The sequence below is a fragment of the Oncorhynchus tshawytscha genome, linkage group LG33, assembly GCF_018296145.1.
Source record: "Oncorhynchus tshawytscha isolate Ot180627B linkage group LG33, Otsh_v2.0, whole genome shotgun sequence".
Classification (NCBI taxonomy): Eukaryota; Metazoa; Chordata; class Actinopteri; order Salmoniformes; family Salmonidae; genus Oncorhynchus; species Oncorhynchus tshawytscha.
Window position 1 is genome coordinate 16,895,775 of NC_056461.1, and position 14,896 is coordinate 16,910,670.

Here is a 14,896-nt window from a genome sequence, read left to right on the forward strand (position 1 = left end):
AGGTTAAAAAAATATATAAGGAAACACCAACATAAAAGTGTCTTAATAGGGCGTTAGGTCACCACGAGCCACCAGAACAGCTTCAATGTGCCTTGGTGTGCGTAGCTTATAGATAACCTACATAACTAAGACAAATACTTTCTCCTGGTCAGGCAAGACTTTGGGCTCTGTCACGGTCTACGAAAAGAGGAATTCAAAAGAGCCCAATGTGTGTGTACAACAGAACATGTGCACCGTGTCCAATGCAGGAAAAACACTGTGTGGAAGGATTACTCTTGGATTGATAAAAACACATGTATACATTTCCCTAAAGACTTCCTCTTTGTGCCCTGGCCACTTCCTTCTTGTGTGTGTCGTCTCTATTTGGGTGGTCTGGAAACGAAGGGACACCAACACAGATCCCCCTGCAGCACAAGGTGCCAATTATCCAGGGTGGGCCAGCCACAAGGAGCTGGGCTCATCTCTGGTCTCTGGGTTTGGAGCGGTCTGTGTGTGTGTGTGTGTGTGGGGGGGGGGGGTTCTAAACGCTGGTGTTTACTCCCATCAAGTGCTGGCTGGAGAGAGTTTGGGGTAAACTGAGGAGAATGACTATAAATAATCATAAACTCCTAAATCACATGGTGGATAAAGAAGGGAAGATGAGCGTGCCTGACCACATAAACACATACATCGCAGACACACACACATGCTCACAATCTCGTAAAATGTGCACAAGCATGGATATAGGCAATCTCATATTCTTTCACACACAAACATCCATGATTGCTCGAGCAAACACTACCACATTTAGTGTGTACACAAAAACGCACCACACACAGAGTACATTCACAAGCACACATGCATAAACCCCAGTATTCACTTCAGCCTACACTCAGACAGAGAGTCAGACAGACAGATAAGAGACACAAACTCAAAACACACACACACATGCAAGAGACGTCACAGAACACGTGCACCCGCGCCGTGTTTATAAGTCATGTGCACGTGTTGAATTTGAGATGAGCTGTCGACTGTGATCTAAGGAAGCAGAGCTGTCCTGCTGTTTTCTCTGGGGGGGAAACAGAAACGCTCCCCTAACTCAAACCAGTTTGGCCGTGTGTCTCGCTGCGGTGCAGGAGGATATGGAGGGCCAAATTCTGTTGATCTGATTTTAATTTAGAGTTGATCTAATCAGCCTTTCAGATGGTTCCAATCAGAGTTTTCCACAATGATTCCGTTAGGGAGGAAAAAACAAGCTGGAGATGATAAAGGCATGGAACGCAGAACACACACAGCACGGAATACTGAGTGGTGGACACACACACACACACAGTCCCTTAGAACATGCACACAAAGCACATAAGAGTACAGTACACCACACACAAAAACAAGAAACACACAACCACATTCTACTGTGGTACTAGAAAGTGCACGGAATAACCAAATCACACAAACCCACACCTGCGCAGTTTCAGCCATCTTCTGTTCAAACTCGGACTTGGCTGTGGCGTATTTCTCCACAAGGCCCTTGTAGGCTTCTGTGGCCTTCTTGGCCTTCACTCCCGCCTGCAGAGAACAGAGAGAGACAGACAACAGGAAAATGGCCATCTGTTCTCATGTGTCACCATCAGCATTAGAGTCGCACAGTGCTCTATGGAGCAACAGATCTCGCCAGACCAGAGACACCAAACTACTACTCACAACAACCAACCACAGTATGTGATTCAGAAACAGATTGTGGCAGTAAACAGTTCTTCTGGCTTTACTATTACGTACGTACATAATGACAGAATTGGGTATGGAAATGGAGACAGAGAATGGGCTAGTGATAGGAGGTATTGGGAATCTACAGCTGCACACTTATTGTCTTCGGTTGTCTACCACATTCCCACCTTGTCCACATTGCTCTGTGTGGCTCTCTCTTATAGTAGTTTGGTCTAGTGTACTTAAGTCTAGTGTACCTTATCCACTTCTCTCTGTGTGGCTCCCTCCTTGCGGAGTCTCTCCTGATCCACAGTTTTGGCGTTGTAGTTCTCCTTGGACTTCTGTAAGGCCACCCCGGTTGTCTGGATGGTCTGTACTGCCCCATTAGTGGATGCCACCTCCTCCTTCGTCTGAACAAGGCAGGGGGGGAGACAACAACCATTAAAACAATCACGTTAGTATAGTTTGAAAAGCCAATTTTTTAAAACCGCCTTAACGGCAACAAAGATAATTAAAATAGAAGAGATTGGTTAAAACCACATTCACATGAAGAGAGGGAGAAAGAGATAGGCGCTGTGTGTGTGACAACATTTTTGTCATGCTGAAAGCACAAAACACATCTCCGCCAATAATTCACAGTCCCTGTTTTCGTTCGTTCGACTGGGACCTCCTGACTCATGCATGAGACAACGCTCTGACATTGGAGGCTGCCGAGGGAAGGAGGGCTCATCATAATGTCTGGAACGGAGCGAATGGAATGTCATCGAACCATGTGTTTGATGCCTTTGATACCATTCCACCTAGTCCGCTCCAGCCATTACCACGAGCCCGTCCTCCCCAATTAAGGTGCTACCAACCTCCTGTGCGCTCCGAGTCTAAATCGAGCATGGAGAGAGAGAGAGGCGTCTAAAATGCAGGCTTCAAAGCACAGCCCTGGCACGACAGCAACAACTAGCCTAGCTACTACTGATCAGCAGACTTTGGCAGGCTAAAAGACTGATCAAACAGAGCCCCTGCTTTGTTACTCTCTAGAGAAATGAAATGATTAATCACAAGCAGAACCTCATGGTTAATTTAGGAGGCTCCTCTAGAGTAGTGACATCATGTCTGCAAGCTGATCAGGGGTGAGATCATTCAGGATGGGCCATTTTCTATAACAGAATCAATAAAGCCAATAGAACTCAGAACGGGTAAACACATTACACGTTAACTGGAAGATGGGTCAGATCCACAAGCAGGGAGGGAAGACTGATCAAGCTCAACAGCTACACAGTGTGGCTACTGCAGGCAGGACAGTGAATCCCAGACAGAACACACGCATTCTCTCCAGAATCTGTAGACTCACTCTACTAAAACCATTCCCCATAGTGGTGACTGAAAGGAATCAACTTTATTGATCTTGAGGGTGAACATAGGTTTGTCCCCAGCAGCAGCCTACGTGGACAAACAGTACAAACACACAGACACACAAAAGGACAGACTAGCTGATGCCTAAAGGTACAAAGCAGTGGTGCTCTGTAGCTCAGTTGGTAGAGCATGGCTTTGGCGTTTGCAATGCCAGGATAGTGGGTTCGATTCCCGGAGCCAACCATACATTCAAAATGTATACACGTACGACTAAGTTGCTTTGGATAAAAGCATTTGCTCAATGGCATATTATTAGTGTGTTGTTGTGTGCAGTTCTCCATGCCATACCTTTTTGTGGACCTTGGCCTGGTCGTCCACATACTTCTGCACATCTTTGATAAGCTCCTGTAGCTTCCTCACTAGCTCCAGGTGGCAGCTGGCCAGCTTCTCTGTGGACGTCTTAAACACATCCCACACCGGGGCAAATGTCCTGCAGGACGCACATTGGCACGCAGGCACACACACTTTATTAACTGGAGTGTGTTCAGTGGCGCATTCAGGGAAGACTTTGTTATCTTTAAATAGGGAGGGTTGATAGGGAACACAAACTCAACGCTCTTCCCCAAAGTCCCCACCAGGATAGTAAAAACAAGGAAAATTGTCACTTGCGAGGACATTTCACACGTCCCCGTGAGGATAAAGACTATTTCAAGCTTTGGGGTTAGGGTTAGAATTAAGGTAAGGAGCAAGGTGGAGTTAGGTTTAGGGTTTGGGTTACAGGTCCGGGAAAATAGGATTTTGAATGGAAATCTATTTTAGGTCCTCACGAGGATAGAATACCAAAATGTGTGTGTGTGTGTGTGTCTTACCCAAGCTGAGAGAAGTTGCCAGCTGACTTGGCAAGTTTGGTCATTGACCTGGCATAGACCTCTTCTATGGTAGCCCTAGAGGGACAAAACACATCACGTCATTACCTTCGTCATTTTTACCTACTGAAATCAGTAACATCACTCAGTATGCGTTCCAAATGGATTCCCTATATAGTGCACTACATTTGACCCTATGGGCCCCTAGTCAAAAGCAGTCCACTGCATAGGAAACAGGCTGCTATTTGGGATTCATCCTCAGTCTCATCTGAATAAGTTCAACCAATATAAATCCAACAACACGGTATTAAAAGCCCTCAAAACCTCTACCAGTTGTAATGAGTTTTAATTGAGTGATTACAAGTACTGTACATGTAAGTCAGAGCATAAGACAACTCCACTCCCACAAAACACACACACACACACGTAACATATATGTTTGACTGCAGGCACAAAGTTGAGTGTTGCTTGGGCTTTGCTTTGACTAAGTGTGGCTCATCTAGTAGCGAGAGCTGCTCGTCACAGTCTCCCATCTAGTGTCATATCGAAGCACAGAAAGGAAAGAATTGCCCATCCCTCCCCTTCATTCCTCCCTCATCATCCCCCATTTCTCCTGCATGGAAGTGACAGAAGTAAAAACTTAAAACGTTGGTTTAGTGGATGCCTGAATTATGCATGTGTCATTTACTAAGCCTCCCACTGCAGTCACGTCAGCACGGGAGGAGAAGAGGGTCAGGCAGGGGGAGCGGGAGCAAGCACGCATTCGCACGGCACGCACGTACTCAGGCAGGCACAAAGACAGAACCTACCTTCACTAACAGATATTAGTGTAACTTAGCCTAGATGCACGGGAACGCAACCAAACGAAGGTTTATAGAATTTATTATTGACAGGTTACCATGGTTGGTCAATAATAAAATAGCCCCAGTTCCCAAATCCATAACTCAAGGCTCTCACAAAGACACACAGAAAAATACATGACTCCACAGAGAATAAACACACTCCAGGTGTGTAAATACTCTCTGGGCCAAGACAATTCTCCCCTCCTAAAAGCTCATTTATGCTTGATCCAAAAATGTGGTCGGAGGCTCCGTATGGATGGTGTGATGGAGCCACCGGAGGCACGTAGCGGCCAAATTGAGCTCTGTACCGCATCGCCATGCTCCTCTCAAATTTTGTAACAATGCGGAGGGCTCTGTATAACTCTGCATTGACATGATTGGTTGATGGTAGGTGGAGGGCGGGAGGTCCTGTATAAACACAAACTCACTTCCTTGACAACTTCCTTCACAACAGCTCTGCACTTCTCCGCAAAGTACAAGAAGTATGAATGACCGGTCTTCTGCAGAGGCCACATCTCCATAATTTCTTGCACAGCCAATGCAGACATCGACCGTGCAGCGCCTTTGACTCACACAGACCTGCCTGCACCCCTCCACTCCAAACTAAAACACTCACACTCAAAGTTACTGACCAAACCTCACTGAAATCTATTTATCTTTGACTTAAACATTGATTGCACAAAACAAAGACACCTGCTCTTTCATTGACATAGACTGGTGAATCCTATGATCCCTTATTGATGTCACTTGGAGACATCAATAAGGGATCATAGATGAAGGAGGAGACAGGTTAAAGAAGGATTTTTAAGCCTTGAGACATGGATTGTGCATGTGTGCCATTCAAACGTTGTATGGGCAAGACAAAATATTTAAGTGCCTTTGAACGGGGAATGGTAGTAGGTGCCAGGTGCACCGGTTTGTGTCAAGAACTGCAACGCTGCTAACTTTTTCACAGTTTCCCGTGTGTATCAAGAATGGTCCACCACCCAAAAGATATCCAGCCAACATGACAACTGTATGAAGCTTTGGAGTCAACATAGGCCAGCAGAATTAAGAAGCAACTCAATATTAGGAAGTCGTCCTTAATGTTTGTATACTCAGTTTATCGATAGATACAAGTTAACAACTCCCTGCAGGACGAATATTGGTTGTGTGTTTGAGAGGCCTGGAAAACAGGCCACAGTCATAACAGCAGGCGATCACTTTAAACAATACAGTACTGTAGGTGCATGTCTGTTTCTGGCCACCAGAGGGAGTCACGGTGCAGTGTTTCTGAGATATGAGAGACTTCCTCAGGGGAATGGTCTCAGAAAACCCAGATCCAGTCACATTAGAAGAATGATTTTGATGGGTAGGTAAGTGTGCAAGATGAGTTTCAGTTTCACAGAGGAGTAAAGATATACCATAGGCCTAATCCTCAGATGTAGGCTAGTAAGCTACCCGTCTACACCACAGGCCGTGTTTACACTTGCATGTGACTTCTGCTATCAGAATATGAATATCTTATTGAAAAGACGGGTCAAGACGCACAAAAGTCGCATTGCGGTCTGATTGTGTTCAGGTCTGGCTGAGCACCTCAGGAGGTGGTCAGGGATGCATTGTGTGTGGATTTCTCCTCAGTCTGGACGCAATCAGGCTTCCGAAAGGACCACACGCCTCCAGAAAACGTGTTTTTGGAGCGAGGCGCCTTTTCATTATAGTGTTGGAGGAAATGTGTTCCTAGCGTGTGAAGAATGTGTTTGCTGGTCTTGTAAATTCTAGCCAGCTAGCTAATATTTAGAACAATTATTTATTTTTTGTTGGACTAGAGCTATGCTAACCAGTTTGGGGTGCGGAGAGTTAGAGGGACATGAACAAAGGCAAACAAATATATATATGTTTTGTTTGTTAAGGAGCTCAGGTCATGCTTTCAACTTACTCTTGAAAGTATTATAGATGGAATGCACAAGGTGCAATTTCAAAATTGGGTAGTGCATCAGCAGTTTTCCTCGTCATGTCACTCACTGCAGACCTTAGAGAGCTACACTGAACAAAAAGATAAATGCAACATGTAAAGTGTTTGTCCCGTGTTTCATGAGCTGAAATAAAAGATCCCCGAAATGTTCCATATGCATTTTGTGCAGAAATTTGTTTACATCCCTGACAGGTGTGGCATATCAAGAAGCTGATTAAACAGCATGATCATTACACAGGTGCACCTTGTGCTGGGGGGGCAATAAAACAGACACCTTCCACTGTAAAATGTGCAGTTTTGTCAGATGTCTCATGTTTTGAGGGAGCATGCAACCGGCATGCTGACTGCAGGAATGTCCACCAGAGCTGTTGGCAGAGAATGATTGTTACCACAAGCTGCCCCCAACGTCATTTTAGAGAATTTGGTATTTCCTAATGTTTGGTATACTCAATGTATTTTGGTGAGTACAAACGTCTGTGGAGAAAGTAGATGAATATTGCAGCATTTCATATCACCCATTACAGTCCCCTTTAGCTCCTCTACTCAACACAGAGAATTTGCTGTGGAAGGTGTCTGCGGTGTAGCCCATTCACACAGGCTTAGGCCTATTTAGGCCACACCATACAGTGTAAAACACTGGCCTAGTGGACTGCATAACTGTAGTGTCTAAACCATAACAAGACCATAATCCTACCTTTCTTGCCAATTCCTCTCACACCTTGAGATGTCTTGCATTGTGTCTGAGCTCTATATTTATAACCTCATCTTCTAAAATGTTTGATGGTGGAATTCCATCAAAATCTACAGGACTTCCACCATCAAATTCTACAGGAATTCCGAAATTCTACAGGAATTCTGCTTACCTTCAGGCCAGGCTGGCCCACACAGAAATGTGATCATCACTTTTTCACTCATGCCACCCTTTTTTCCACTCATGCCACCCTTTCATCATTAGGGAACCAGTGCTTCCCCTAGGGAACCAGTGCTTCCCCTATGTTTTTCAGCAGCGGTGGCACGTTTAGGGGGAAATGTGGTGCTGCTAAATGCATGGTTATAAGTTATAAATATACTGAACAAAAATATAACACACAACATGCAACGATTTTACTGTTACAGTTCATATGAGGAAATCAGTCAATTGAAATAAATTCATTAGGACCTAATCTATGGATCATTCTTGATACACAAAGGAAACAGTTTAGCGTGAAGAACTAAACCAGAAGAGTTGCAGTTCTTGACACACACTAACCGGTGCGCCTGGCACCTACTACCATACCCCGTTCAAAGGCACTTTATATTTGGTCTTGTTTACCCTCTGAATGGCACACATACACAATCCATGTCTCAAGTCCTAAAAATCATTATTTAACCGGTCTCCTTCCCTTCATCTACCCTGATTGCAGTGGATTTAACAAGTGACATCAATAAGGGATCATATCTTTCACCTGGTCAATCTATGTCATGGAAAGAGCAGGTGTTCTTAATGTTTTTCCCACTTAGTGTATAAGTCAAGTGATTGATTAACTACAACACTGGTTCCCTCTACAGCAAATAGGTTGTCTAGCCCTAGTCTCACAATTATTTTAACCTACTTTAAGTGATTGATTGACTTGAGAATGTAATTTGGTTACTAATGAAAAAGTGAGCATGTTGGGGGAAAAAAAATGGAAAATAAGTTCCATAAAGTCTTGAGAAACTTCTGTGTCTATAAATCATCTATCGATGTCAATGGCAAATGGGTGCAAATCTTGAGATGCGTGTGAATCTCAAGTTAGGGTTAGGCTATGAACGAATGCCAAATAACAAGTCAAACAGAAAATCCCCAACATTTAATTTGCATAACCATTGAACTGGAAGACTGAAAACAACACCTGCACTGAGAGAAAGCCAGACTGAACATGAAATGTTTAAACAGATGGTCAACTCAAAGGTAAACTAGAAAGAGGGCTGAGTAAATTTGAAAGTAAGCCTCGAGATTCAAATTCACCTCTGTGATGAGAAGAACAACATTGGGTTAAAAGGCTCAAAATGAGAGTGAGTGGAAGTTTAACTAAGAAAACCCCATAGCCTGGTTACAACCATCGTTAGCACATGACATAGCATAAAACAGATGTGGAACCAGGCTAACCAACAACGTACCTTTCTCTGATGAAATCAGTAAGTTCCTTGGAGGAGATTTGGCCATGCTTCATGTTATGGTAGAGAACATCAAATCCATTGTTTTTTTCACCCTGGGGTAAAAAAACAAACAACAAACAGATGGTTAGTAAACTGAAATACCAGTAGGAAGTAAGCCTAAATCCACTGAGAACATCAAACACTCTATAGTGTTCCCTTGACTTTGAGTTAAGCGTTTCCTCCATGCTTTACCGCACTGGCATTCTCCACTATCAGCGTTCTCATGGTCTGCATGGCTGTCAGCTGCATCCTCAGCAGCCTTGACTGGTCCACCATAGTCATCCTGGCCATAGTGTTCAGGTTCTACTATGCTCCCTATACAGTTCTATGGTCCCTAACAGAGTTCTATGGTCCCTAGAATACTTCTAACGGTCCCTGTACGATTCTATGCTGCCTAAAACATTTCTACAATCCCGATACATTAAGCATGTTCCGAATAACGTTGATGGAACAGGTTGACGATAGGTCTTCAACAGTCAGACTGTGTCGATAGTGGCCCCATCTGTGACAGTGGACGACAGTGTTTGTTTGTGTGTCAGTAACCATCACTACTCTGGAGAAGGGTGTCCAGTTGCACCACGGGGATTTAAAAATGCATTAAAAATGCATCACTAGGGCTGTGACGGTCATGGAATTTTGAATGCTGGTAACTGGCCAGGCAAATGGCCACGGTTTTTGTAATAACTGCACCTTGCTTGCACCTTTCTATGTTTCAGCAAGGAGCAACAAAGTCTCATCACGTTAAGAGTCCATGTACCGCAGAAACATCCATCTTCAGTCAACTGTATTTGCATAATTTGCAAATAAATTCATTAAAAATCCTACAATGTGATTTTCTGGATTTTTTTCTTCTCATTTTGTCTGTCATAGTTGAAGTGTACCTATGATGAAAATTACAGGCCTCTCATCTTTTTAAGTGGAAGAACTTGCACAATTGGTGGCCGACTAAATACTTTTTTGCCCCACTGTATCTACAATACAAAATCCATGTGTACATATGTGTAGAGTGCGTGTCTTATGCATGTGTCTCTCCCCACTGTTCCATAAGCTGAATTTTTATCAGTTAAAAAAAATCTGATTCTACTGCTTGCATCAGTTACCGGATGTAGAATAGAGTTCCATATAACCATGGCTCTACAAAGAACTGTGCGCCTCCCATAGTCTGTTCTTGACTTGGGACTGTGAAGACACCTTTGGTGGGATGTCTTGTGGGGTATGCATGGGTGTCTGAGCTGTTTACTAGTAGTTTAAACAGACAGCTTGGTGCATTCAGCATGTCAACACTTCTTACAAAAACAAGTAGTGATGAAGTCGATCGCTCTTCCACCTTGAGCCAGGAGAGATTGACAGTCATATTATTAACGTTAGCTCTCAGGTGTACATTTAAGCGCCAGCCGTGCAGCCCTGTCCTGAGCCAATTGTCATTTTGGAGGTCCCTCCTTGTGGCACCTAATCCACACGATTGAACAGTAGTCCAGGTGCGACAAAACTAGAGCCTGTCGTTAAAAAGGCAGAGCAGCACTTTACTATGGACAGACTTCTCATAGACAGTTAAAATAAGCTTGTGAGACATTTAGTTTTTTTCCCTTTAAGAATCAATGGCTAAATGTGTGTGTGTGTGTGTGTATATACACACACACACACACACACACACACACACACACACACACACACACACACACACACACACAATGAATATAAAAGTTCAAACTGTTTTGAGTAGTAGGCCTAAATAGTAGAGCTAAAGTGACCAGGTATCTATTCAACACATTCAGCGCACAGGTGATGCAGAGGTCCTTTGCTAGATATTGCATTTCATACACGTGGGGAAGCAGCTCCTCACCAAAAGACATTCTGGTTTGATCATACACACACACTGAAGGTATTTCTTCCAATTATTTATTGAAGAGCAAGTTGTGTTGTCTATGTAGCCTATTTATTCATTCGGTCACTTACAAACTTTCAACAGTTCTAAGATAACTTATCCACCATCTCAAACCTCTACAGCAAAGTGTTTATGTTTAATCATTTCTTTATTTCAATTGGCTGAGCTCGAAGGGATGTGGCTAATTGACACAGCTGATTTTAACCGCCTGCCATTTCAAATAGGTGTCCCCTATTTAGGTGTCCCCTATAAGCTAGGTGAGCCACAGTTTTAAAAGGTGCCAATGTATTATTCAAGGTTAACTTGCTCTGGAAATGCAGTTTTAAAAGAAACACTACTTTTGAACCGTTTTTATCTCGGCCTTTGTTTTAAGCATTAAGTAGTTGAGGCGGGACGGCAGGGTAGCCTAGTGGTTAGAGCGTTGGACTAGAAACCGGAAGGTTGCAAGTTCAAATCCCCGAGCTGACAAGGTACAAATCTGTCGTTCTGCCCCTGAACAGGCAGTTAACCCACTATTCCTAGGCCGTCATTGAAAATAAGAATTTGTTCTTAACTGACTTGCCTGGTTAAATAAAGGTAAAATAAAAAAATAAAAATAAGGCCAGCTCTTTCACAATACAGCTGAATCATTAACTCTATTCACAGCAGAGGAGACAATAGGGCTGACACAGTAACACTGCTAATGTACCTCAAATACCAAACCGACAGGGAGAAAGAGCACTGGGTAGGTCAGCATTATAAATACACTGAACAAAAATATAAAGGTAAAGTGTTGGTTTCATGAACTGAATTTTTTTTAAATCCCAGAAATGTTTCATACACATTAAAAGCTTATTTCTCCCAAATGTTTTGCACAAATTTGTTTACATCCCTGTTAAATGAGCATTTCTCCTTTTCCAAGATAATCTATTTACATGACAGGTGTTGCATATCAAGAAGCTGATTAAATAGCATGATCATGGGGTCCTCCCAAGTGGCGCAGTAATGGTCTAAGGCACTGCATCGCAGTGCATGAGGTGTCATTACAGACCTGGGCTCGATCCGAGGCTGTGTCACAACTGGCCATGACCGGGAGCCCCATAGGGCGGCGCACAATTGGCCCAGCGTCGTCCGGGATAGGGGAGGGTTTGACTGGGGAGGGGGGGGCTTTACTTGGCTCAATGCGCTCTAGCATCTCCTTGTGGTACGTCGGGCGCCTTCAGGCTGACTTCGCCTCTGAAAAATTGGTGCAGCTGGCTTCCGGGTTAAACGGGCGGATGTTAAGGAGCATGGTTTGGCGGGTCATGTTTCTGGGGTCGCATGACTCGGCCTTTGCCTCTCCCGAGCCTGTTGGGGAGTTGCAGCGATGAGACATGATCGTAAATGGAGATCACGAAATTGGGGAGAAAAGGGGGGTAAAAATACACAAAAAAAAAACACACACAAAAAAAAAACAGCATGATCATTACACCTTGTGCTGGGGACAATTAAAGGTCACTTTAAAAATGTGCAGTTTTGTCACACAATGCCACAGCAATGTCCACCAGTACTGTTGCCAGATAATTTAATGTTAATTTCTCTTCCATAAGCTGCCTCCATCGTCATTTTAGAGAATTTGGCAATACGTCCTACCAGCCTCACAATCGCAGACACGTGTAACTACGCCAGCCCAGCACCTCCACATCTGGCTTCTTCACCTGCGGGATCATCTGGGGGTGGGGTGTGGGGGATGGTTGTGCTGATGCTGAGGAGTATTTCTGTCTGTAAAAAAAAAAAAGCCCTTTTGTGTGAAGAACATTTTTATTCTGATTGGCTGGGCCTGGCTCCCCAGTGGGTGGGCCTGGCTGCCAAGTGGGTGGGCCTATGGCCTCTAAGGCCCACCCATGGCTGCATCCCATACCCAGTCATGTGAAATCCAGTTTATGGCCTATTGAATTTATTTCAATTGACTGATTTCCTTATGAGCTGTAACTCCGTAAAATCGTTGAAATTTACACTTGTTTATATTTTTGTTTAGCATATTTCCAAAATAGGCTATATGTGCAAACTTCACTGAGCTGAAATAAACAACAACATTCACTGTGCCAAAAGTATAAACAACGATTTCCAAACCTCATGCTTTCCTCTGAATAGTTGGCTATGGTTTAGTGAAGTTCAATGGTTGTTCGAGGAATACCTTACAGTGCCATAATTTTACCCCTACAAATTATGGCGGTCAAACACAAAACTGGCCTAAGATCAGGTCTTAGAGGCAACTTCCTCCTGCAGCAAAGGGCTATCCTGTTGCAGAGCCTAGGTCTGTCCAGCAGAGGGCAGAAATGAGCAAACTCATCCCAGCGCACACAACGCATGTGGACTTCCTAGTCTCCTGCAGCCTTTGGAACTGCCAATCAGTGGTCAACAAGGATGACTTGCCTGGTTCTCAGCCTTTGTCACCTTAAAGTCCCTAGACTTTCTGATGAGACATGGATTACCCCATGAGAACAATGCTACTCCAGCTGATCTCTCATCATTTATGTGTTCTCTCATAGTCCGAGAGCATCTTGTCGTCGCGGCGATGGCACAGGGCTACTAATTTCTCCTAAACTGAGATTTTCTATTTTGCCCCCTTCTCTCACCTGTCAATTTAAATTCCATGCGGTCACTGTCACTTGTCTACTCAAGATTTGAGGTCCATGATGACCACAAAGTAGCTTATGCCTACCTGGCAAAATGACATCATGATTATTTGCATCTATCCAATGGCCATTTGTTTTGCAAACTCTGCAATCACATGGGCGCTACAGAAACATTGCTAACCAAACAACAGTCTCCGGCTGGTGCACACTTGCATTATAGGGTAACTACATGCTAAAATTAAAATGCATTATACACTGCTCAATAAAGGGAACACTTAAACAACACAATGTAACTCCAAGTCAATCACACTTCTGTGAAATCAAACTGTCCACTTGGGAAGCAACACTGATTGACAATCAATTTCACATGCTGTTGTGCAAATGGAATAGACAACAGGTGGAAATTATAGGCAATTAGCAAGACACCCCCAATAAAGGAGTGGTTCTGCAGGTGGTGACCACAGACCACTTGTCAGTTCCTATGCTTCCTGGCTGATGTTTTGGTCACTTTTGAATGCTGGTGGTGCTTTCACTCTAGTGGTAGCATGAGACAGAGTCTACAACCCACACAAGTGGCTCAGGTAGTGCAGCTCATACAGGATGGCACATCAATGCGAGCTGTGGCATGAAGGTTTGCTGTGTCTCTCAGCGTAGTGTCCAGAGCATGGAGGCGCTACCAGGAGACAGGCCAGTACGTACATCAGGAGACGTGGAGGAGGCCGTAGGAGGGCAACAACCCAGCAGCAGGACCGCTACCTCCGCCTTTGAGCAGGAGGAGCACTGCCAGAGCCCTGCAAAATGACCTCCAGCAGGCCACAAATGTGCATGTGTCTGCTCAAATGGTCAGAAACAGACTCCATGAGGGTGGTATGAGGGCCCAACGTCCACAGGTGGGGGTTGTGCTTACAGCCCAACACCGTGCAGGACGTTTGGCATTTGCCAGAGAACCCCAAGATTGGCAAATTCGCCACTGGCGCCCTCTGCTCTTCACAGATGAAAGCAGGTTCACCCTGAGCACATGTGACAGACGTGACAGAGTCTGGAGACGCCGTGGAGAAGGTTCTGCTGCCTGCAACATCCTCCAGCATGACCGGTTTGGTGGTGGGTCAGTCATGGTGTGGGGTGGCATTTCTTTGGGGGGCCGCACAGCCCTCCATGTGCTCGCCAGAGGTAGCCTGACTGCCATTAGGTACCGAGATGAGATCCTCAGACCCCTTGTGAGACCATATGCTGGTGCGGTTGGCCCTGGGTTCCTCCCAATGCAAGACAATGCTAGACCTCATGTGGCTGGAGTGTGTCAGCAGTTCCTGCAAGAGGAAGGCATTGATGCTATGGACTGGCCCGCCCGTTCCCCAGACCTGAATCCAATTGAGCACATCTGGGACATCATGTCTCGCTCCATCCACCAACGCCACGTTGTACCACAGACTGTCCAGGAGTTGGCGGATGCTTTAGTCCAGGTCTGGGAGGAGATCCCTCAGGAGACCATCCGCCACCTCATCAGGAACATGCCCAGGCATTGTAGTGAGGCCACACACACTACT

General features: G+C 44.7%; 1 protein-coding gene across 6 annotated transcripts in view; it reads right to left on the bottom strand.

The window, feature by feature from the left end:
- Positions 1-14,896, bottom strand: part of fcho2 (FCH and mu domain containing endocytic adaptor 2) — a 103,976-nt gene that overhangs the window by 65,268 nt on the left and 23,812 nt on the right. For all 6 annotated transcript variants that reach the window (XM_024397285.2, XM_024397287.2, XM_024397286.2 and 3 more), the window contains exons 2-6: positions 8,832-8,923; positions 3,900-3,974; positions 3,379-3,520; positions 1,941-2,093; positions 1,441-1,545 (exon numbers count right to left, since the gene is read on the bottom strand). In XM_024397285.2, the coding sequence (XP_024253053.1) occupies positions 1,441-1,545; positions 1,941-2,093; positions 3,379-3,520; positions 3,900-3,974; positions 8,832-8,923 (567 nt within the window). The remainder of the gene's footprint in view (positions 1-1,440; positions 1,546-1,940; positions 2,094-3,378; positions 3,521-3,899; positions 3,975-8,831; positions 8,924-14,896) is intronic.